At 31.4% G+C, this 23,702-nt stretch overlaps 2 protein-coding genes across 2 annotated transcripts; both read right to left on the reverse strand.

Annotated features, from left to right (window-relative positions):
* Positions 1-411: 411 nt before the first annotated feature.
* Positions 412-8,184, reverse strand: LOC128159341 (uncharacterized). Its single transcript, XM_052822400.1, has 10 exons — positions 8,071-8,184; positions 6,716-6,758; positions 6,427-6,546; positions 6,137-6,243; positions 5,788-6,040; positions 5,525-5,673; positions 4,271-4,321; positions 4,092-4,176; positions 2,877-3,029; positions 412-2,431 (listed from the first exon to the last, which is right to left on the reverse strand). The coding sequence occupies exons 1-10, from the start codon at positions 8,146-8,148 to the stop codon at positions 1,689-1,691; spliced, it is 1,782 nt and encodes a 593-aa protein (XP_052678360.1). The 5' UTR covers positions 8,149-8,184; the 3' UTR covers positions 412-1,688.
* A 7,064-nt stretch (positions 8,185-15,248) lies between these two features.
* Positions 15,249-22,108, reverse strand: LOC128157824 (uncharacterized). Its single transcript, XM_052820465.1, has 8 exons — positions 21,956-22,108; positions 20,505-20,541; positions 20,197-20,316; positions 19,625-19,713; positions 16,487-16,925; positions 15,778-15,917; positions 15,495-15,545; positions 15,249-15,330 (listed from the first exon to the last, which is right to left on the reverse strand). The coding sequence occupies exons 1-8, from the start codon at positions 22,034-22,036 to the stop codon at positions 15,268-15,270; spliced, it is 1,020 nt and encodes a 339-aa protein (XP_052676425.1). The 5' UTR covers positions 22,037-22,108; the 3' UTR covers positions 15,249-15,267.
* Between the last annotated feature and the right edge of the window lie 1,594 nt (positions 22,109-23,702).

Consider the following 23,702-nt stretch of genomic DNA (forward strand, 5'->3'; position numbering starts at 1 on the left):
AACAATACCCTGCCTCAAGTCCGAATGTTGACCTCAACTTCATAATTTTTTTCTTATATTTGATTACAGAGGTGAGAACTCAAAGTTTAGCGATTTGAAATAAAAACGATGAGGGTTAAATCGAATCAAAATAATTTTTTCACGAATATTGCTATAAGCAAGTTTTACCGAAACATTTACTTGGTTTCGTTTAGATCGTCAAGTTTTTTGTAGAACTAAGTTTTAAAGAAACTGTTCAAGAACCGTCTGTGGACCTCATTAAAAGATGTTGTCTTTTTAAATACATGTACGAATATTTGACATTTTTAGAAAAGTTTTTTCATAATAAACGTATTTTCGATAAATGATCTACCCAACTCAAAATATAAATTTGCTCTAGTATATTGATTATTTACTAAGGAAAAATAAAAATATTGTTTCAAACTTAATTTATTTTTGTGTTTATACATTGAACATGAAAATATGAACACATAACACTTGAAAATTAAACCAAATAAAAAAAATGAGATTTTTACATTCTTAATGCACATCATGTCTAAGGAATATTGCAGCTGAACACATGGCTGTATATATAAAGCAAAATAACATTGATTTAATACGTAAAACTAATAACAAGGGCGTCAGAACAGGGGCGCCTTATAAAAACGATTGAACATGTCTTCTTGAGCTAGTAAAGTAATGCAACCCAGCTAGTAAGTGTTCTAAAACGCAAATAATTTGAAAATAAATGATTGTCGATATGACGTGACGAGGTCATGGTTAGGTTCCTCTTTTCCATCGTTAAAATTTTTCTTTGATTCTTTTGCTCGCATTTCTTTAAAGACAATGTCTTTATTTTTTAAAAGAAATCTTCATCCGTTTAACTTATATATCTAAATGTTTCTACATTGAGGTGATGTCAAATATTTGAGACAATACTGTCATAAAACCTCCTCTTCATGCAGATATGAAGCTCAGAGAGACGTCATAAATATGAGATCAAAATATATTAAAAACAATTTTGTGTTATACATAAAAAATAGAATGATAACATTATTACACGATAAAAACTGAACATTGCGGTTTATGATATAATGATTGAAAAATTATATTATTTATGTACATGTATGCTATACAAAATACAACTGAAAATATTAAAAAAAACAAATATGAATGATAAACACACTTCATCATATGTTCATGTTGATATAAAAATATGTAATGACGTTGTAAAAATACTCAGTTATCCTTAAAAAAAATGAGACTCTGAATAAGCTGCTTTTAAGTTGACTAATAATTTTGAGACAATTGACTAGTTTGTTAAACGGATAATCGGTGTAAATCAATTTTCAATACACTTCATTTACTGAATGTACTGTATGCCGGCAGGGAAATATTCGTCCCGTTTTATTTTCGGTATGTTCGCCCTCGTTTCCAGTGGGCGAATTTAAGACTGTACAAATTCCAACGTCTCATATATATCGTTAAACACAGCTGTAATTCCTGGGTGAATTCAAGATGGCGAGAATTAAACGTTTACAATAAATAAAGGGCGAAAATAACATGGGGCGAAAATAACCCTGTGTACAGTTTTGTAGTTCATTGCAAGTAAGAAATTCTGAGACAGACTCATATACATATATAAAATTTCGTGTATGGCTAAGAAAGTCATAATTTTGATTTTACGACATGAATAATAGAAACGAATCTCAACAGTACATTTCATAGCCTAACAAATCACTGGTAACATCGATGTCAATGTCCGAATCGTTTTCGTTGCTTTCAGTTTGGCTAACAGGAATAAAATTACAATATGTAGAAGGTATCATAGAGACAAACGCGCTTTCGATGTCCATGCTCTCCTTTGGACGTTTGCATATCTGACTTGGAGTCGGTTGACGAACTTTTCTGGCTTTAGATTTTTCGCTTCTCTTGATATTGTTGATAATACGACAAGCATGGCTAAACTGAAACCTTTCTTTTAAGTACAGATTGTAGGAATGAGTTTTGATGCAAGGAAACAACTCCCTACCTTGATGTGATCGCAATATACCGTCACAGTAATTTTCGTCAAAACTTACCAAATGACAGGAATTTACGCAAAACCCTTCGTATTTCAAGCTCTTGATAAACTTATTTTTTATCAAAGCTATCGTGTATGCACATGTCTCTCCTTCACTATCTATGGAGGAATCAGCTTCTCTTTGCTTTGGATGATCGGTAATCATCCTTTTTAAAATCTCTCCCATCTGTTTTGTAACAATAAAGATGAAGTGGTTACATTCGCCAACAGTTTTTTCCAACCAGTCATGTCGACTCAACATATTTTCTTTAACGTTAGATGCAACAGTTACGACGTTTATCTTCGCTCCTTCCAATAAACTAACAAGCTGGGGAATACCGTTTTCGAATTCATTGACAGACACAATCATTGCTTTTGGATCAGAAGACACTGTAAAAAAGTACGGTAAGTATAGGGCTACATTAAAACAAAATTAGGCATAATTGATATTTTTCGTTTATTCTTTAGATTAAAAAAATTATAAAAGTTACTGAATTTGTTCATTTTGATTGACAAATAATTTTATGGTAATTATGATTTAACAATTGAACAGTTGTATCACCTTACCATTGAATGATCTGCTCGGAATTTGATATTGTTTTATTTAAAAACATAGAATCATGCTATTATAAACAAAATTAACTGCAAGTCTAAAGGTCGAAACTACATTTTTAAAACTTATCCCCAATAAGAATTGTTATAAATACGATGTTCATTTCATGGTAAAGCTTTATGATATTTAGAAATTATGTGTACATACTGTTATGAAGTATGATATTTTTCATTCACACACATTGAAAAATCTAATTGTACGTTATATTCATGGCATACATACTGTCATCCACTTCGTTGATGTGTTGTAGTTTCCTTCTACTCCAAAACAGGCAAATAATGAAGACAAAAAGAATACACATTGCGGTGAAAAGTATAACGAGTACGGCGACAAGTGTGCTGTCGACAGGGGCAGGGGCAGGGTCGCCGTCATTGGCTGAAAATAAAGTGACCATTCTAACCAAACGCACGTAACCATATTTTACATGAGCAAATACTTTTCAAATTAAAATCTGGAAGACGTATCTTAAGTTCTAAAAAATGTTAAATAAGAATTTTGATATGATTGTTAAATATTGAAAAGCAAATAATTTCTCTCTGTTTCAATTAAATATTCCCTTAATATTTTCAAAAGGATTTATGAAAACATTTAAACCCATTTTTTTAGACGAATTTGTTTAACTATTAAAAATGTTGATAATGAAACAGCAAATCAAGGATGTGGAATGGATATTGTAAAAATGAGTCAGCAAATTTATTTTGCATATAATGTTTACAATAATAATACGACTTCTTTAAAGTTCATTGATACTCTGATAAGAGATAAATTGAAATAAATGGTGATATAAAGGAACATTAAATGTATCTTTCTTTGATTTTTGGGAAAGTCAACTCTTGCAAAATGAAAAGCAATTCTTTATTTCTTATGTGAAATATTTGAGAAATTTATCGTGACAAAAGAAGCACCGCTTATCTACATTTTGTTCATAGTTTAATATTCTATTGATATTGATAACTTTGTTGACATCTTCATGTCATGATAATGTTCATCATCAATTTTTGAGAATATGAGAATAACACGTGGCATTCAAATCAATTATTTTATACCACAAGTTATAGTGCTTTCAGAAAATGTGCATTAGAAGATTAAAAAAAGAAATCTACCTATTTTGTAGCAGCCGGTTTATAGACATCAAAATGCATTAGTTTTGTAAGATTCTGAATGACTAGACAAAATACTTAACTGCATTGTTTTCAAATAGAGTTTTATGGATCATTTGTCTTAAACCTTCATTGATGCAATTGATCCGGAATGATTAGAATCTTCTTATATGTATGAATAATATTCTGTAGTAGTTTTTTTGCCACATGTAGCAAGACCCATGACCCTCTTGTTAACATTCTTGCTTTGAAGATAAATTCTTTCAGATTTATTTCATGATTTTGTATTAGTCCATATCTAAAAGTATTTGAAATATCGAAATTTCAAAATACTCACGTTTGTAAGTTTCCATGGTTCTCATATCCACAGATACATTACATGGACTTGCGTGGTATCTTTTTCCTCCGACATAGAAGAAAATCTTTTAAAAGAATAATGTTTGATAATACTAGAAAGATGATTTGAAAAGACTCACTATTGATATTCTACATTCTAACTATATAAATTTTACGTACCCGTGCATAATAGTGTTCATCTTTAATAAATGGTGTAACACAATAAACAGGCTAAAATAAAAAAATAAAATTCAATTAATAAATATGTACTTAGTATTTCTATTGACAATATATATTGTTTTCACGAGTAGATAGAAATTGAAGCAAGAGGAGTTCTTTCTGAATATTCGTCGGTTTAGTAAATTATTAAAAAATATATAACCCTGTTTATCATCTAAATCTTGATATGGATTGATAATGAAGAAAAAAAAATTGTGTTTTTATCACTCTGTTCATTTTTTTCTTTTTAAGAAAAATGCTACGTAACGGATAATAGACCATAAACAAATGTATATAAGTATGTATGACCAACGAATTTAAGATTTCCTTTAAATTAATTAAGAGGGCTTTGTTACAATTTTGGTCAAAATTGTTTTTTGTTTATTTTTTTTATAATGCTTTAATAGTGCATTTATGATGATCAGCCAAAACTGGAGTGTCAGTAACAGAGTAAGAAGAAAGCTACAACGTTTACAACTCTCTGTTAAGTAAAGAATTCAGATCGTTCTATGATTTTGTTTACTTTATTTAAATATTCCGGTAAATGTCTTTCTTCAAGCCGATTTTTTTATTTGCTTATTCGTTTTGAATAGAAACAAACATGTTTTAATGTTTGTTAGATTAATTTGAGGTCTAGGCCTTGAATTCTTTTAAAATTCATAATAAAGAAAAACATGAACTGAGCTTTGTTTACATTACAAAGAATTTTGTGCTCTGTATCTCGCTTATAACTCGACGGCTGAAACTCAAATAATCATTGTCGACTATAAGGAATACCCTACTTAAGCACTGTGAACTAAGTTTTGATCAAACTCCCTTGTAAGAGGGCTGATTGGTCATGACCATTTTTGGACTATATTTATCTTCTTTAGAAGGTAGGAGGGTGTATATAAATATATACGGAATAAGCAATGTGATTTCTTTGGAAGGAGGGATGTGAATAAAAATATTGAAAATATTCACAACATTTATCTTAAATGTTTTGATAAATATTTACTTAATTACAGTTAATGGCTAATTATAACTTAAAATTTAAGGTTGATCTAATGGTTATTTTATGGACCATCCAGCCTTCTGAATTGCATACTGTTGTTCATTTCAAAACAGCGCCAACATTTACAAATACAAGTGATACAATGAAAAAAAAGAACTTGTATTTTCACCAGGAAGATTTATTAAAAAACAAATTAGATATTAGCTTTTATTATGTCTTACCATGCCAGTTTTAGACATAGTTCCTGTAATTATGTCGCCATTAGAATCCATCAATCCACATCTGTATACTCTTTTATTTCCTTTGTTCGGCGACCACCAGAACGTTATTGTTTTTGAAGTAATATTCACAATACAGTTCTTTTCACTACCTATTCAATATTCAATATATTATCTAAAATATTATACATAGTAAATAAAAAGTCTCTACAAAGATAACGAATTCAATATCTGCATTGATTTTGGATGATGTAATAACATCGTACCTTGAGCAGATCTTTTCATCTTATTTCCTTTTGGTTCGTTTTTCTTTTTTCTTGTCATAGAATGTTGAAAAGAGATCGCCCCAATTTCTGACACATCTTTTGAATTTTTCTTGGTATATTGGTTTTTCTTTTTCCTTTTTTGCTTCTTCAATGGTTCAATTCCTAGAGCAATAGTGATGTTGCTTTTGCTTGCTGGCGTTGACATTTGTAAACAAGACAAAATAACCATCAACTCCTTGTCTTTTCGTACCGTCTTTTAAAAAGAAATACGCTTTAGATTAAAATCAAAATTATGTTAGTTTGTTATATTATTCCATGTTCAAAATAATCATAATTTCAGTTAATTTACCTCTTTCTTTTGTATATTCACAATGTATCTCCATGGTAGATTGTTTTTCGTAACCTCCATGGTTATAAACTGCAGATTTTGTTTCGTACCTGGCATGCCATTGGTAACTTCAAACGATAGCAAGAACAAAATAAAGTAGATATAAGCAGTTTGCATGATTGTATAAGTTTTATCTGTTAAATTACAATTAATCATATTGTTCTTATCACCTTAAATTAGTTCTGCTAAGTCAATTGATTTCAAGCAAGGTTAAACGAAGAGTCTAAATTGTTATTTTGGTATTGTCTCACCTTTTCTAATGTTTATCTGAATATTTTCATTGCTGTTGGTATGCTTAGGCTCTGTTGTTACATTGTAAAATTTCACGGAGATTTTTCCATTATAGATATATGGCTGTATCTTTTCTTTATCTAAATGATAAATAGAACATGCATTTAGAAGTGCAGTGTTTTGCATAAAACATCTCATTTAATACAAATTCAATAAATCAATAAAACTGGTTTGGTGTATTGAAAATAACAAACATTTTCTAAATGAAACAAATTCAAAACAAAATGCACATTATATTCAGAGCCATACCTATACTTTTTTTGTCGACATGACATAATCCACTGTTTGTGTTCTGAAATAGATAAGAAAGCAATCGTTTATTATAGTGGCACTGTGCATTATAAACATTGCAAGTAAACTGCATCCGGCTCATTAGACCTATAATCAATTTTTTCCCATCAAATTAAATAAATTTAAATATGCAAAATATTTTTTCTATGGTTAAAGGCTATGTGTAAAAAAATTGGCTCTATACATTAAATCTTGATTTAACACTTTGAACGAATAACCTGTATCATTATTTAACTAATATGGGTGATCAGTATATAATCTATCAAAATATGTTTTCTTATATTATCATCAATTTCCCAGTCTACGTTAAAGTGTTTTTCATCTTTGACAGAAGAGCTTGATGAGAAAACACACGTTCTTTTTTTAAATAACGTTATGTTGAATTCGGTTATTGTTGCTGTATTCTACTTCAAACAGGCAAATACTAAAGAAATCAAGCTATTTCTTTAATATTACAACACAAATACTGGAAAACTTTAAATAAAACTTCCTGGATAAACATCAACTACAGGTAGCGTTTGCCAATCTTTGCACCAGAATTACCTGACCTCGGATACTAATTTAAATATTGACCTGCATTTTCCTGTTTTATGTCAAAAGGACGCCGTGTGTAAGCGCTTTTTCACGTCGCCTTGTGGCATAAAACATTATTATGCATTGCAAGGAGATATTGTTACCAAACGTAAACTGTATTTTAAAGAACATTTTTTATATTACAGTGTAATAAACTTGAAAAGCTAAAATAAATGTACTTTTTATATGGTAAATGCATTTTAGTGTAGTGGATGCCAATAGCCAGGAAGTATTGGTAGTGGTATCAGTAGGAGAAGAATCAGTTAAACTTAGTTTTAAATTAAGAAATGCAATAATGAAAAAGTGTTTGTTTATTAAGGAGAAATTAAAAAGGTAAAAAAATTTACACTAAGAGTTAGTTCAACCAAAAAATTGCTAAACTTGTTTACACAAGGACTACTACGGGAGTATTATACCAACCAAGAAATATGGATAAATATTCTGAACATGTAAATCAACAATCTTAACATTTTTAAATGTTTTTACTGCTGACATCGATTGCTTCTACGGCTTACATGAAATTTGAACCATCTCCATGCACCACTTCTTCTTTCGTTTCACACATATATACATCTGTGCTACATCTGTTGATACTACTTCTAATACTAATACACCTATTCTTCTACTACTACTACTACTACTGCTACTACTACTACTATAATTACTACGTTACTACAACTGATATTTCAAAAACTTAAGGCAATTTTCCAACTAAACAAACGTAAAAGGAAATCTCTTACCTGTATAGTACACCTGGGCGTCTCGCATGCTTCAGTTAGCACCGAGATAAAAGACAGCGTCAAGAGAATAATAATCATGTCTGCACGCTATAACGACATAATCAATAATGATACACGGCAAAACGAGAATTTCCTCATATTCTGAAATATTTCCTGCTTATTTGCATATTCAAAGACCCGTTGTTATCAATGCAACCAATGCGAGTTGAAATAAAATATCCTGTAGCAACTACCAGCCATCTTTTACAAAATTATCCCCAGCTGTGAGATGATAAGTATCATATTGCACATAATTAATACTCTAATTAGTCAAATTTAAAGGACTAGGGCAAATGTATCATAGTCAAAATGATACTGATCTCGATTACTCATTTATTTAACATTTTTTTCAATTAAACGTAAACATCCTTACTAACTTCAGAATTCGGGTTTTTGTTATACTGCATCCTAAGTCTTCATGATTGCATTAGTAAGTTATTATTCTTTAAATGCTACTCTATAAAACATTTTTTTGGCTTAATATTGGGTTGTTGTTTTGTGCATGCATCTATAACACTGAAACATTTATTTTATCACGTATTGAACCCCCAAACAATTTTAATTGAAGGGGAAAAATTATAGGTTGAGTGAAGTTTATTGTCAAATACAGAAATACAAGAAAATTAAAGCACATAGGACTGGGATACATTTATCAAATTGACTAAAGATTCTTAAAACGATGGGTAAACATGACCTTTTTTTTTTTTTACAAAGCGGCGTTTTGAGTCGTTTTATCACCTGTAAACAGACGCTACGGAAGAGTTTCGATTGATGTCAAGGTCTTTAAATACTTCCCTTTACCTGTCAACTAAGCTCCCCGATAACATCGTTTTTTTAACGAAGTCGGGTTTTCCTTTTTTTGTGTGTCGTTTTAACCGATTGAAAAAAATAACATCGTAAAAATCTAGATAGTTTCCATTTTTTTTTTTTTATAAAACTCGTAACAAATTTTTCTGGCATTTAAAAAATCCAATATAAAGACGACGAAACTGTATATACATTGTCCTCCTGATGTTGATATATGCATAGTGTGTAGCAGAGTCATAGTTGGGATTGTTACGTTTAAGTGAACATAAACTTTTCAGTATTTCAACAGAAAAAAAAACCCTGTTAGTTCTGTACAAGAGATTTCATCTTGTTTTTCATCTCTTCCATTTTCCTAGATCTTTGTATTTATTAAATACAAGTTTTTCATAATATAAAATATGTAAACAACCTTGAAGATAGCATTATTCTATGTGTAAAATTTCGTAGGTGTACAATAAATACTTTTACAAAGCTTCATTTTATCATAACGTTGTAAAAGCACAATGGCAATTCTCTCCTACGGAACAACGGAAAATGATTTTAACTCTACTTTATTGATTGTGTTCATTGGTATAAAAAAAAATCATAAAAGGTCAAGGCGTCCGAAGGGGGGGGGGCACATTTTTGCAATGTTATTAATACATAACCATAACCAAAGACCTTTTTTATTTGTTTGTCAAAATCTTTGATAAATCTAGCCCCCCCCCCCTCCCCACTTTCAATTTGCTTCCGACGCCACTTAAAAGATAAAAAAAAAACTGTACTCTACATGAATGCGCAGAAATATGCATGCACAATGATAACTAAAGTCGGCCTCATTTGGTTCCTATCCAGGAAATTTTGGAAATTTCCTTATAGTGTGTAATAAATCTTTCCTCATGGAGACAATAGTATTTTTCCGGGTTAAAAGCTTTTGTGTTTCTGTCGTATCATATATCCGTTCGTAGTTGATAACTTGTTCGTCAAATATATCTATCAGAATTTCTTAATTATATTAGTTTTTTTTTTTAATTATTCAACTACAACAAATATCTTATTTTTAATCAAATTTTGAAGAATATTGCGGTCTAAAAACAAAAGCATAACTGCATGCCATGTACTTTAATGCCTATCTCTTTTTCATGATAATTATGCTTTCATCAAAAATCTTCTCAAGAACTACAATGGTACAGTATCCTTCATTGCACAACATGAAATCGTACGAAGAGGACCTAATAATATTTTTATTTTTCAACTGATGAACAAATAGGTGTTCTAAAAAAAAGCCTAAGATTTACTTCTACTTCTTAAGTCACATTAGTATATATATGCGGACATTTTATTAAAGTAAATATTAAACATTTGTCTACAAAATGACCACCAAATCAATGCCATGACTCCACGAGAGGTACCGTAATGTACAATACCGAGATGTACAATAAAACTTTTATAAAAACTACCCTCTCTAGAACTACTAACCAATGATTTGTGGCACGCACATGTGTGGAAATATTCTGATTTAGTGTAGATATGATATGGTGATAGTTTTATTGTCAACTTGATATTAACAAAGGGGTTTGGAACTATAGCTGTAAGTTTGTAGGAAGTGTAAATCCAACATTAGAGTTTTATGTAACTTAGAAAATACAGAAAGCGTAACTAAAAACTAACGTGAAATATCTTACCCATTGGCCTTTGGGTTTTTTAGCATTACATGTATTAAAAAACACAAAATGTGTCTAATCAGCTGAATTAAAGAATCTAAACCGTTCACTCATAAAATATCCAGCTATTTAATTGCACGACTGCAGACATATTGCTATCCACTTTGTACTATCCATTTTGTAATATCCACTTAAAACTACCCATTTATTACTACCCACCTATACAGCAAAACTCAGTTATAACGAAGTCACTGGGACTTATGAAATTACTTCGTTATATCCTTATTTCGTTATAACCGTATAAGAAATTCATTAAATTTACATAGCTGGGGATCCAAGATGACTTCGCTATGTCCGTAAATTCGCAATATCCGTGTTCGTACTAAACGCGTTTTACTGTATAGCTAGTCTCACAGTTTCATCAATGAAGAACATTATTTTTATAGATTGTAAATGTTCCGGGACAGGACTGCAATGTGAGTCTGATAGATGATACATACTCAAAGATAATATTGAAATAACAAACAAAAGTGACGTCTTTTTCGGTCTTAATGAAGGGAGTGTTTTGATGGTACATGTCTCGCAATATGATTTGGTCAAAGAGAAAAAAATGATTTGCACAAATCGGATACCCTTCTGCGTTCATTCATTCTTCGAGTGTTTTAAAATTTATACTGTCAAACTTTCTTATTCATATGATGCAAAAAATTGATATATTTAATAGAAGATTGTTAAATGCTACATTTTAAACAGATACATAAAAGTATAGCAGAAAAAGTTTCAAATACAAAGAATGCTTTCATCATTCATTGTATCTCCGATAGTTAATCTCAGCTTAAAGCATTATGAGCTGCAATTTTCATGCTGAATTTGTTTTTTGTACGAAAATGTTATTTTCTACTAAAATGACAAAAATATCATGGTTTTTAAATTTTTGTTAGCCTTATTTTGTGGTAAAAGCCGTAAAGAGGCCTTAATTGAAGCAAAAATGAATTATTGTAGTCCTGTACAAAAACTGATCTACTATATCTTCCTTAGAAGAGAAATCTTTCTACTAACAAAAACTAATGATTTTTTTCAAATCTTATTTATCATAAAAGTTTAAGTTACATGCAGACTTTACATACTAGCAGGTTTTTGAAGCAAAATAAAATTCTAAAAAATACAGATCATATTGCTTTAAACTATTATTCCTCTTCTTCGTCTGGAAACATCAATAAAGCCTCACTTATAAATACTATCAAAAGTAAAATCTAACTGAAGCAATGCTTTCCTTAACAAAATCAAACAATTATCCATTGCAGTTGTGTTGATATGTTATAGACCTAAATGCTTTGTTTTACTTTTACGTGATAAAAATTAAAGGTATAATACATTGCACTTCTCAGTACACTGAGTTTATTCATTTTCAGATACAGATACAGATTCGGTTACCTTGAAATATGTCCTGTTTTCAAATGATAAAGTCAAAGCACTACTTCCTAGTTTACCAAAAAAAGTTACCTAATGACATTGTGCTGTTGGTTGCGAAAGGATCACACACTTTTGAAATCGACGGTATCAAGAAAGGACAATTTATAGATATTCAATAATAATAAATTATAATAGTATTAATAAGGTGCATATTTAATGTATTTTAGATACTAGGGGTTAAAACTCATCCATAACAGTGAATACAAAAGGGCAGGTTGAAAACCGGTGTTGTATAGATTGACTTACACAATATATAATAAAACTTTCACTAGAAGACTGGTAATATAGTGAGTTCCCCCACACCCCCGGACAGTCTGGCTACAGTACCGATCAGACCCAACCTAACACCAGAGTAAACCCCAACTAAACCCCGGGTTTACTTTGGGTTTACTTTTTAAATATGTGGGTCCACTCGGGTTTTACTTTGGGTTTACTCGGGGTTTACTTTGGGTTTACTCGAGAATTGCTTTTGGAATCAACTATACACACTGGAGTGTGAAGCAGACCTGTATTTTATCTTACCATCCAATTGCCTGTGATTCCTGCCCCTTGTATATTCCGATTACACATGTAGCGTCTGCTTTCAAGGTATACCTCTGATCGGGGTTTACTCTCTGTGTCCACTCTGGGTTTACTTGGGGTTTACTCTGGGTTTACTCTGGGTCCACTCTAGTAAACCCAGAGTAAACCCAAAAAGTAAACCCAGGGTTTAGTTGGGGTTTACTTTCTGTTAGGTTGGGTCTGATCGGCACTGTATGTAGTGAAACTTTAACTAGGAAGACTGGGTGTAAGACCACGTTATTAACCTTCTGATGACGATTAGTGGGCGTTGACCAAACTTTTACACATTGTCAACTTTGAAATTATATCTTTTTCTTCACTTTTTAAAAAATACATACAGTACCGATCAGACCCAATATCAAGGAAAGTAAAACCTAACTAAACCCTGGGTTTAATTTCTAGGTTTACGCTTGGTTTACTTCGGGTTTACTAGAGTGGACCAGAGTAAACATAGAGTAAACCCAAAGTAAACCCAGAGTGGACACAGAAAGTAAACACGGTTAGAAGTATACCCTTGAAAGCAGACGCTAATTGTGTATTCGGAATATACAAGGGACAGGAATTTCATGCAGTATGATGCTTTACACTTCAGTGCGTACAGTTAACCTCAAAGGCACTTTCCAATTAACCCAAGTAAACCACGAGTAAACACTAGATAAACCCCGAGTGGACCCAATTTTTCCCTCACTCACTACTATTCTTACTCTTACCGTAAATTATTCCGAACTTGCTACCAACTAAATTACGAATACAAAAACCATGATAATTTTGACTACCCACGAACTTTGACCCCCATGAATAAAACTGACTGCACAGTATGGTTCAATATTGTTTAAGAAAAGTAATCAATGAATAACGAATTATTTAAATAAACAATATGTATCTTGCAAAAAATTCACAGGTCAGAGAATGTGTTGTATGCTATTACTTACTTTAAAACACTTTATTTTGTTTAAACGAAGTAAAATTAGTAAAATAAATTTTTCTGTCAACAAAGAAATAATAGTTAACATGGTTTCCATTATAAATACAATACTGATTCATTTCATTAGTGTACGCAAAAACGTTTTGATATTTTTAAAAACAATTTTTTTGGTTATTGGTTTTGTTAAATTATAGCTGAGAGGACGTGTTTTTGCAAAACAAAAATTGAAATTAAATTAAATATTTGAAACAATAAAATGCACTTTAAAGAATTGGTTTGTCATTATTTCATTGCAATATTTTTCAGAAGCGTGTTAAGATTTTATTCAAGGTCAACGCCATAGATAACCACAAAACAACCATGAAAACAGTCCTTTAAATAAATAAATGAAAAAGTAAAAAAAAACCACACCATACAATTAAAGTTCTCCCGTTAAGAAACAAAATATTTTTTCTATTCTATTAAGGCTTAGTTAATGTGCTGCTAAACGTAAAATGAGTTCTCAAAACATATCTTCAAAACCTATTTTATTTCAACGATAATTCTCATCAAACAATGACATACAATAGAAACAATTATTTTCATGAAATATTTTGTTTTGGTGTACACCAATAAAGATAAATTAAATATATTTTAAATAATTTAGGACTGGTCCGTGAGGATTACTTTATAAACTATGACATAGTTTACTGTGCCTATGTAAGAGAAAATACTGAGATGAAATATATGTCTTCAGTCTAAGCAGTCTGGGCTTTCAACGTAAGTGTATAAAATAGCAATAACAATAATGATAGAAAGTTAAAAAAATTAATGAATTGTATATACATTGCACATTCTCTTGATTAAAAATGCCTTTCAAAGAACAGCCATGTCAAACATCATTTGCATGTAAATATATACATATAATAAAGTATTTAATTGGTACCTCTTGTACCATATATATAATTATTGAATGAATAAATCAATCAAATTGAGTCAACAAAACATTGCGACATGTTGTATTCATAAGTTTATAAATCAACGATACTCTAGGAATCGAACATTGCTAAATGTTGCCTTTGAAGGCAGTTATAAAAGAAATGAATATATTCAACAGCTGACAAATGATCAAAATTTGGTTTTTGGCAGTACATGTAGCTGTATGAACACAAGTTTTTTGAAAGAAAAAAAGTCTAAAAAATAAAAAAATCGGTAGATGTAAAAATAGTTATATGATTGACATGCAAAATGATAGCCGAGTCCACTGATACTCCCACCTATACTCCTTGAAGATACTGCATCTGTATGTTTTTCTGTGAAATGAAAAAACCCAATGTTACTATAACTTTAACATGCACTATTTACTGATAAAAAAACTGAAAATCATATGATTCAAATTTATCCCCCATAATTTACCATTTTTTAAAAGTGTTTCAGGTATATATATATATTTTTTTTATTTTTTTTTTAGGAAAGTTGATATAACGTGATATATGTATATTTTTTCGTATTTATTTGATTTATTTGTATTTACTGGCAGTATATGACGTCAGAAATGACGCAACAGATATTTTTTTATTCAATCAAAATCAGCCAAAAAATAAAACTAATTATCATAATACTTCATCATCAAATTGTTGAACTTTAAATATATAAGTAAAGCATTTTTAATAATGCAAAATCAGATATTGAAGTATTGCTCAATAGCTAGCTTTATATATTGTACTTGCATACTTGTTTTCAATACTCACATGTATTATGAGCCTCCACTCATTTCTTCTTAAAAGCACATGGACTTACAAATGATTTCATACGTCTATGGTAGTAATAAATCTGTAATATAGACTGACAGATATTAACTGTTTAAAAATAAGCTTTCATGAAAAAGCATATGAATTATAGAAACCACTACTTACCCATGAAATATAACTGTTTTAAAAATGCACTTAAATATATATTCTCACCAAAATATGCAAATTATAGAAACCAACACTTACCCGTGGATAATAGATTTCCGTTTTCTTGTATGGCGTAAGACAAGACACAATCTAGAGTACAAAAACATGCCAATTAGATTCTTTTAAATCCAATGTAAAGACAGAAATAAACGAACAATGCGACAAAACTGTCGCAAACCTGTAATTGAACGTTAAACTCCTAGTAATATTAAAGTTAAAATATGATGTAATTGTACTAAAAATTACGGCAACATAGCCACAATAGTCTTTTCAACATTCTTCCATTGATAAAGGCTTTTCTGATTATGAAAGCGACTCTCACATTTCCATTTTCAATTATCTTTCCAACGATCAACTCTGACGCGTTGTTCATAATGCCACATGATTCTATATGAATATTTTGGTCTTTTTTGTCCCACCAAAACGAAGTAGTTCTTTTATGGACATCTACTATGCAGTTTTCTGAAATATTAAGTAAAGTACATTGCAGTTGTTTGAAACAATCTCCAAAATGAAAAACGATTGAATAAACATTATAAGGAAATAGCAAAATGAACATAAACTACTTCAGTATGTAAGGAGGTTGGGTGGTTAACAATTAAACATTTATATTAAGATCTTCAATAATTTTTTTCTTCTAGAAACTATGTTTTAAGCTAAATACTGTTGTTTTGGTGAATAAAATTAATACATATATTAGCCTTGGAAGTTTAATGCTATCATTTTCAGATTTCTTCATTTTAAGGACGTTAATGTAAATACTGTGGAATCATTTAATTTCGTGGGGGGTCAATTTTCGTGGATTATGGGATTTTTGCTTTTTCGTGGTGATGTTATTTCGTGGATGCGTCGGTTTTCAGTTCAGTAGAAAAACTTAATCTTTTATAATAAGTTTTTGTGGAGGATTTAAATTCGTGAGTGAGGGATACCCATGAAGACCACGAAAATGGAGCCACCTCGAATTCTAATGATTCCACACAATAGCCAAAAAATGGCAACAACCACCCAGCCCCCTTAATACAGCAGCTTACCCTTTGGTAAAATCTGTTTTTCATTTTTAGGCGTTGAATAAATGCCTTTCAAAGTTAAACTATTTGTTTGAAGATAATCTGTTGAATCTGCTGTAGAATTTTTAATAATTTTTCTTTTGTTTTTCCTCCTTCTCCTTCTTCTTTTTCTTTGACATATGCATCGCATATTTTCTTTTTTATTGAACCTCCTTTTCCTTTGACACAAGCGATGGTTTTTTGCAGTGACTGTAATGGCCATCAGTTGACGTTGATGGTTTGTTTTAAATATGATAAGTAAACATTTGTTGTTTTGTAATTTGTATTTTCGTCTGCCTTGTCGATTTTTGGTTGGCTTTCTTCTCGTTGGGTTTTTGACTCTCATCGCAATTGTCATGTTGACTCTTTGGTCAGACATCTTTAAACAGGACACATGAACTTCCATATGATTCTCATCAAATAGCTGTTGGAAAGATAAAAGGGAGTTTCTTCATAGGCTTAAAAATGATGACTGTACTCAAAATAACAAAAAAAAAATTCAAACAGAAAAACCAAAAATTTATTATATATATATATATATATATATATATATATATATAGAGGATATCTATATTGTGTGATTTTATATTTGCTTTATCCAACGAGTTGAAATGGTGTATATATTCGCGAGGCTTGCCGAGCGAATATAACCATTTCAACGAGTTGGATAAAGCAAATATAAAATCACACAATTATAGATGTTCTATTTATCTCATACAATTTGATTTATATTATGAAGCTTTTGAGACAGTCCCTTGTGGGACCCAAATATATTGGGTTTTTTTCTTCAAAGATTAAAAACGATGATGCAACGTTGTATTTTGCGGTTATTGTGACCTTGCGCAATACAATTTAGTACGTCATTCCTGAGATAAATCTAACTGTTTTAATGTAAAGTTTCACTGAAATAAACCTTAAAATAATTTTTTTAGCTCTAGATAATTTTTCTTAGTGCTTATTCACTTGATTAAATGGAAATTCTGATTAGAAGACTTGAATAATCAAGTTTGTTGACATACACAAAGTTGCGAATGCTCGTTAGTTTGAATTGACTCGAACGAGGAACAGTTGTTGATGCATGATGTTTAATAAAACAAACACTAGGCTAGCCTTATGATTCAAAATTGAAAATAGTGAATAAGGATGCTTACTGGTGGTGGAATAAAAGTCTCATGAAACATTATTTCGGTAAGTTCTTGTATATAAACACAACCAGAGCGCTCTGTTTTCATCGCGTCGTCAGGATGAACTCCTTGATAGTTAACGTAATTTGTAGATTTATAAACTTCACAAAGCAAATTGAAAGTTGGAAGTGGGCTAAATTTATCAAAAATCTTGACAAACAAGAAAAAAGGGTCTTGTGGTTACGGTTATGAATAACTTTGCAAAAAAGGTGGGGGGGGGGGGGGGGCTAACCCCCCCCCCCCCCCACTCACAAGCCCCCCCGGTTCCGACGCCTGTGCTACGCAGTTATGTGTTTTCCTTCATATTTGTAATTTAAATCTTTGTCAAAATCAATTTTATATTAATTTTTGTAGTAGATATAGTTATGTTGAAAGTACTAGCAAATCTTCGAAAATAGGTCACTGAAGCGTTGAAGAGAGGGGCTGTGTCAAAAGTAGTTCCGACCGGAAGTATTTGATATAGCATCACCCGTGTGATATAGCAAAGGTTTATCACACGGGTAATATACACCACACGTATGAGATAAATATATATATATATATATATATATATATATATATATATATATATATATATATATATATATATATATATATAAAGGTTTATCACACGGGTAATATACACCACACGTATGAGATATATATATATATATATATATATATATATATATATATATATATATATATATATATATATATATATATATATATATTTATCTCATACGTGTGGTGTATATTACCCGTGTGATAAACCTTTGCTATATCACACGGGTGATGCTATATCAAATACTTCCGGTCCGAACTATTTTTGACACAACCCCTCGCTTCAACGCTTCAGTGACCTACTTTCGAAAATTTGCTAGTACTTTCAACATTACTATATCTACTACAAAAATTGATATAAAATTGATTTTGTCAAAGATTTAGATTACAAATATGAAGGAAAAGACATAACTGCGTAGCACAGGCGTCGGAACCGGGGGGCTATTGTGAGTGGGGGGGGGGGGGTAGCCTCCCCCCCCCCACACACACCTTTTTTTGCAAAGTTATTCATAACCGTAACCACAAGACCCTTTTTTCTTGTTTGTCAAGATTTTTGATAAGTTTAGCCCACTTCCGACTTTCAATTTGCTTTAATTTGTGAAGTTAATAAAACTGCAAATTACGTTCACTATCAAGGAGTTCATCCTGACGACGCGACGCGATGATGGTTGTGTTTAGTTATAGTACGCCTGTACAAGAACTTACCGAAATAATGTTTCATAATACTTTTAGTCCACCACCAGTAAGCATCCTTATTCACTATTTTCAATTCCGAATCAGAAGCCTAGCCGAGTGTTTGTTTTATTAAACATCAACAACCGTTCCTCGTTCTAACGAGCATTCGCAACTTTGTGTATGTAAACAAACTTGATTATTCAAGTCTTCTAATCGGAATTTCCATTTAATCAAGTAAATAAGCTGTATGAAAAATTATTTAGAGCTAAAAAAATATTTTAAGGCTTATTTCAGTGAAACTTTACATTAAAACGGTTAGATTTATCTCAGGAATGACGTACTAAATTGTATTGCGCAAGGTCACAATAGCCGCATAACACAACGTTGCATCATCGTTTTTATCTTTGAAAAAATCACATAAGGGACTGTCTCAAAAGCTTCATAATATAAATCAAATTGTATGAGATAAATAGAACATCTATAATTGTGTGATTTTATATTTGCTTTATCCAACTCGTTGAAATGGTTATATTCGCTCGGCAAGCCTCGCGAATATATACACCATTTCAACTCGTTGGATAAAGCAAATATAAAATCACACAATATAGATATCCTCTATATATATATATATATATATAATCTTAACTCATATGTTTACTATGGTATAAAAATAATTGAAAATTAAATTTTTATCCTGTGTTTAACTGGTTTTTTTTTTTACCTTTGTATTGTTAATCTTAACAAGATATTTCCACGATAGACTGTCTTCATAGATTCCTATCGTTATATATCGGAGATCTCGTTTTGTGCCTGAAAAATGAAAAAAAAAAGCAAAAATTAAAAAGTTGTAATTTATATAAATTGAATTTACGTTTCCAAAAAAACCCTCTAAAATCTGACAATCTCCGTAGATTTGTTGCCACCAAATTAAATGATTAAGTAGAAACACCCCTTTTCTGGCGTCAGAAGCAAATTGAAAGGTTGGGGTGGGGGTGGGGGGAGGGCTAGACTAATCATCAGAAATCTTGACAAGCAAAAAAAAACCCACAAAAACTATTTCCCAAAATCATGAAAATTGAAATGGGGGGGGGGGGGGGGGGTATGATATAGTTATATATTTATATATGATAGTGATATATGATGATATAGTTTTTCATTTCCAATATTACTATTAATATTTTATTTTTTTTAAGGTAAACCTAGGATCAATTATTAGCCCCCCCCCCCATCCCCCCCCCCCCCCCCCCGATTCCGACGCCTATGAGGATAACTAGAAATCAATGACTGTCTCACCTCTTTCTATACTAAGCTGTATTTTTCCAAGTCTTTGTTTTGCCTGCGTGCTCGTTGTTACGTTGTAATATTTTATAGACAGCTTGCCGGTATACTCATAGGGCTTTACCCTGTGTATATCTGAGTAATAAAATCGTAACGTTAAAATATTTGAGTACAATTAGTACAATCAGTATAAAAATACATAGCTTCAAACAAAATGCAGGTCTATCATTAGAATGAAAAATATAACATACTAGATATTGAGAGTTATTCAATATTTATAATGGATGATTCAATGAACTGTTTATATATATTGTTGTAAATACCTCTTCTCTTCATGTAACAGTTTCCATGATTAGGATTCTATAAATAATGAGAAAAAAATAAAACAAATTAAATCATCGAATTGCTTTAAAATTAGTGTTAGATTTGTACATGCACATGTAATGCCAATGCAATGGCATTTTTGCAACTGGACTTTCAGTCGCTGTACACCATACGTACACCATACGTATCTGGGGCTGATATACAACGAATTTGGGTTAATATGGGATGCGATATAACAAATGCCATGTAATAATCTATATATCATAAAATAGTTCACTGCATAAACTCTTCAATTTTGCTATCTGGTATTTAAAATGTAATAATTAGCAGCGTGTTTTTACGAGCTAGAACTCTTACATACACATTCAACATTTAGCAGCACAGGCACATAGCATCTCCATGTTAATTCAATTTTCAGAAAAATCTTTGCTGCGCAAAAAAGTGTGTGTGTGTGTGTGGGGGGGGGGGGGGGGGGGGAGACAGCCCCTTTCCCCGATGCTACGTGTCTGCATACACGTTTTATTATTCGTGCATCAATACACACATTAAGATTTTTTTAATCAAAGCAAATTGGCAGCAAAAAAGTGTGGGGGGGGGGGGGGGGGGGGGAGACAGCCCCTTTCCCGATGCTACGTGTCTGCATACACGTTTTATTATTCGTACGTCAATATACACATTAAGATTTTTTTAATCAAAGCAAATTGGCAGCAAAAAAGTGGGGGGGGGGGGGGGGGGGGGGGGAGACAGCCCCTTTCCCGATGCTACGTGTCTGCATACACGTTTTATTATTCGTACGTCAATATACACATTAAGACATTGGGTTTCAGAGTCAAAGTCGATTTTTTAAAGTGTATTTTTTCAATTAAGACTCGCGTGTGCAATTTAGAAGAACGCTGGCATAATTGATTCAAACATTCTCACAACAACACCATAAAACTATCAGAGTGAGACTAGGATCTAAAAGTGATCTTACTTAGTCTCTAACTTTTTATGGTCCCCGGACCTGATTAAAGACGCAATAATACGAGGACGTAATAATTTTTCTTCCTGATAACAACACAACAGGTAGCATTGTTCCTTTACCGGTTTACCCGGAAACATTGACGACTCTTTTCTCTTTCTTCTAACCTTTGTCGCGCAAGCATTCGCCGTTTTAAGTTAAAATCGTTAGATACAATTGTAAATGAAGATTAAATAAAAATAAATTGTATCCTAATTAATATATTTAATACGTTAAAACTATGCATAATTATGCTACCCCTGTCCTGAAACTTAGCATTCAAAATACATGTGATACTAACAGTAGATGCTTTAGAAAATAATACCGCAGTGTCGCTCAATCTTATTAAAAAGCAATGTTAGAGGCAGAAGCATGAAAATATATGCACATGCGATGGAAAGAAAACGGTATTTTAAAAAAATACGAGAAAAAAAACTAGGTCATCCTTACCTGTATTACACACTTGGGACTGTAGTAGCATGCCTCAGTTAGCAACGATATAAAGGATATGGAAAGGAAAAATACAATCATGTCTTAACGCCTTACCGTCTTAATCAATTATGGTTCCCGTAAAAAACTCTTTGTTTCCTGTTTTAAAATATTTCCGCTCTCTTTTGAATGTGCTTTTATAACTACCTTATCCAGGAACATTTACCATTATTATCCCTATCCCGGAAATGATTACTTTTCCTTATTTTTTTTTTTTTTTTTTTTTTTATAGATTTGGCGATATCCAATCAAACACAAAAGTTGCGAACGTTTAGTTTTGGTATCTTCCTTAATAAAACCAATTACAGTTTGAAACCAAAACCATCTTTTTAGTTTAAAAAAATAAAATTTGCAGCCTCAGAAATAAAAAAAACAACAAGTTCAATTGTTTATTTATCATTTACATATATCCCATCAAGTTTTCACGAAAACAAACTTTCATAGAAGATGTAATTGGATTTAGCATTCAATCTAAAGTTTACAACGAATTTCCGACAAATGAACCCAAATAGTATTTGTCAAAAATATACTATATATTGTATATTCATGAAAATTTAAACATAATCGATATTCCAATAAAATCTTAAAACTCTACTCTACTCTACTTGTTTTTTTTTTCACTGCCAGGACAAGGGTTAATGATGTTGAAAAAACTTATCAGAAAGTGAATTGATTACGATTAGATATAGTACTGTAACCCATCTTCTAATTCATTCGACCTAAAAGATCTAGATGGCGTGTGGTATCAAATTACTAAGCGTAAACCGATCGACGCTGCAGAAAAATTCGGGCTTATGTCAGGGGCAGATTTTTAAGCAATTATAGTTTTTAAATTGTATCAATATCATTTTTACTTCGAAACTGTTATACATATTTATTTATCAACACTGTTCCTAATAATTATGCCAGTGCCAAAGTGGCATTTTTGCATCCGTCGAAGGCGCGTGTCTCAAATTCATATATATGACATGATAGAATTGCTTGAAACACTGCTGTGATTTCATTCCTTTGTTCCAGCAGTCTAAAATTTTACCTGTGACAGTCCGATATATATCTTTATAACAGACCGTTACCAGTTGTAACAGTACTGATATCCTTTAGAGACTGTCTGAGGTAAATCAACAATGAATTCAATAACTGTATTAAGTCATAGGTGCTTGAGGACAGGACCGGTGTTGTATAGCAGTTTTTCCCCCATAGTAGCTTTTTCCCCCCGGAAAACCTACTATATAGTAGCCTTACCCCCCGGGGGGAAAAGCTACTATATAGTAGCTTTTCCCCCATAGTAGGGTTTCTCCCGCACGTTTTTGGTTCAGATTTTATAAAAAATATTTATGGAAATCCAGTAAGGATTAAAATCAATGTGTCTACACTCCCATGTTGCATACATGTATATCTGCATTCATATATACAGGTAAAGTTTCGTTTTGCCGATTTATTATCTTTATAGACGATGCTGAAAGTTGAACATGTGTGTCATGGAATTACACATAGAACTTAATTTAGGTAATTGATTGAAAAAAGTTTTACAAGTTAAACACTTATATTCATAATTCTGTGTTCTGAAATTGTATTAAGCAAGAATGTTTTAGGAATTTTTTTTATAAATCTATCAGACTGTTTGTTTGCTTGTGAAAATTTCATCCAGGCTAAACCTCTGTTTTAGAGAAATTTTGTTTCCGATGTTTCAGAGCCCGATTTTTAAAAT

This window comes from Crassostrea angulata, chromosome 8 (genome assembly GCF_025612915.1).
Source record: "Crassostrea angulata isolate pt1a10 chromosome 8, ASM2561291v2, whole genome shotgun sequence".
Classification (NCBI taxonomy): Eukaryota; Metazoa; Mollusca; class Bivalvia; order Ostreida; family Ostreidae; genus Magallana; species Magallana angulata.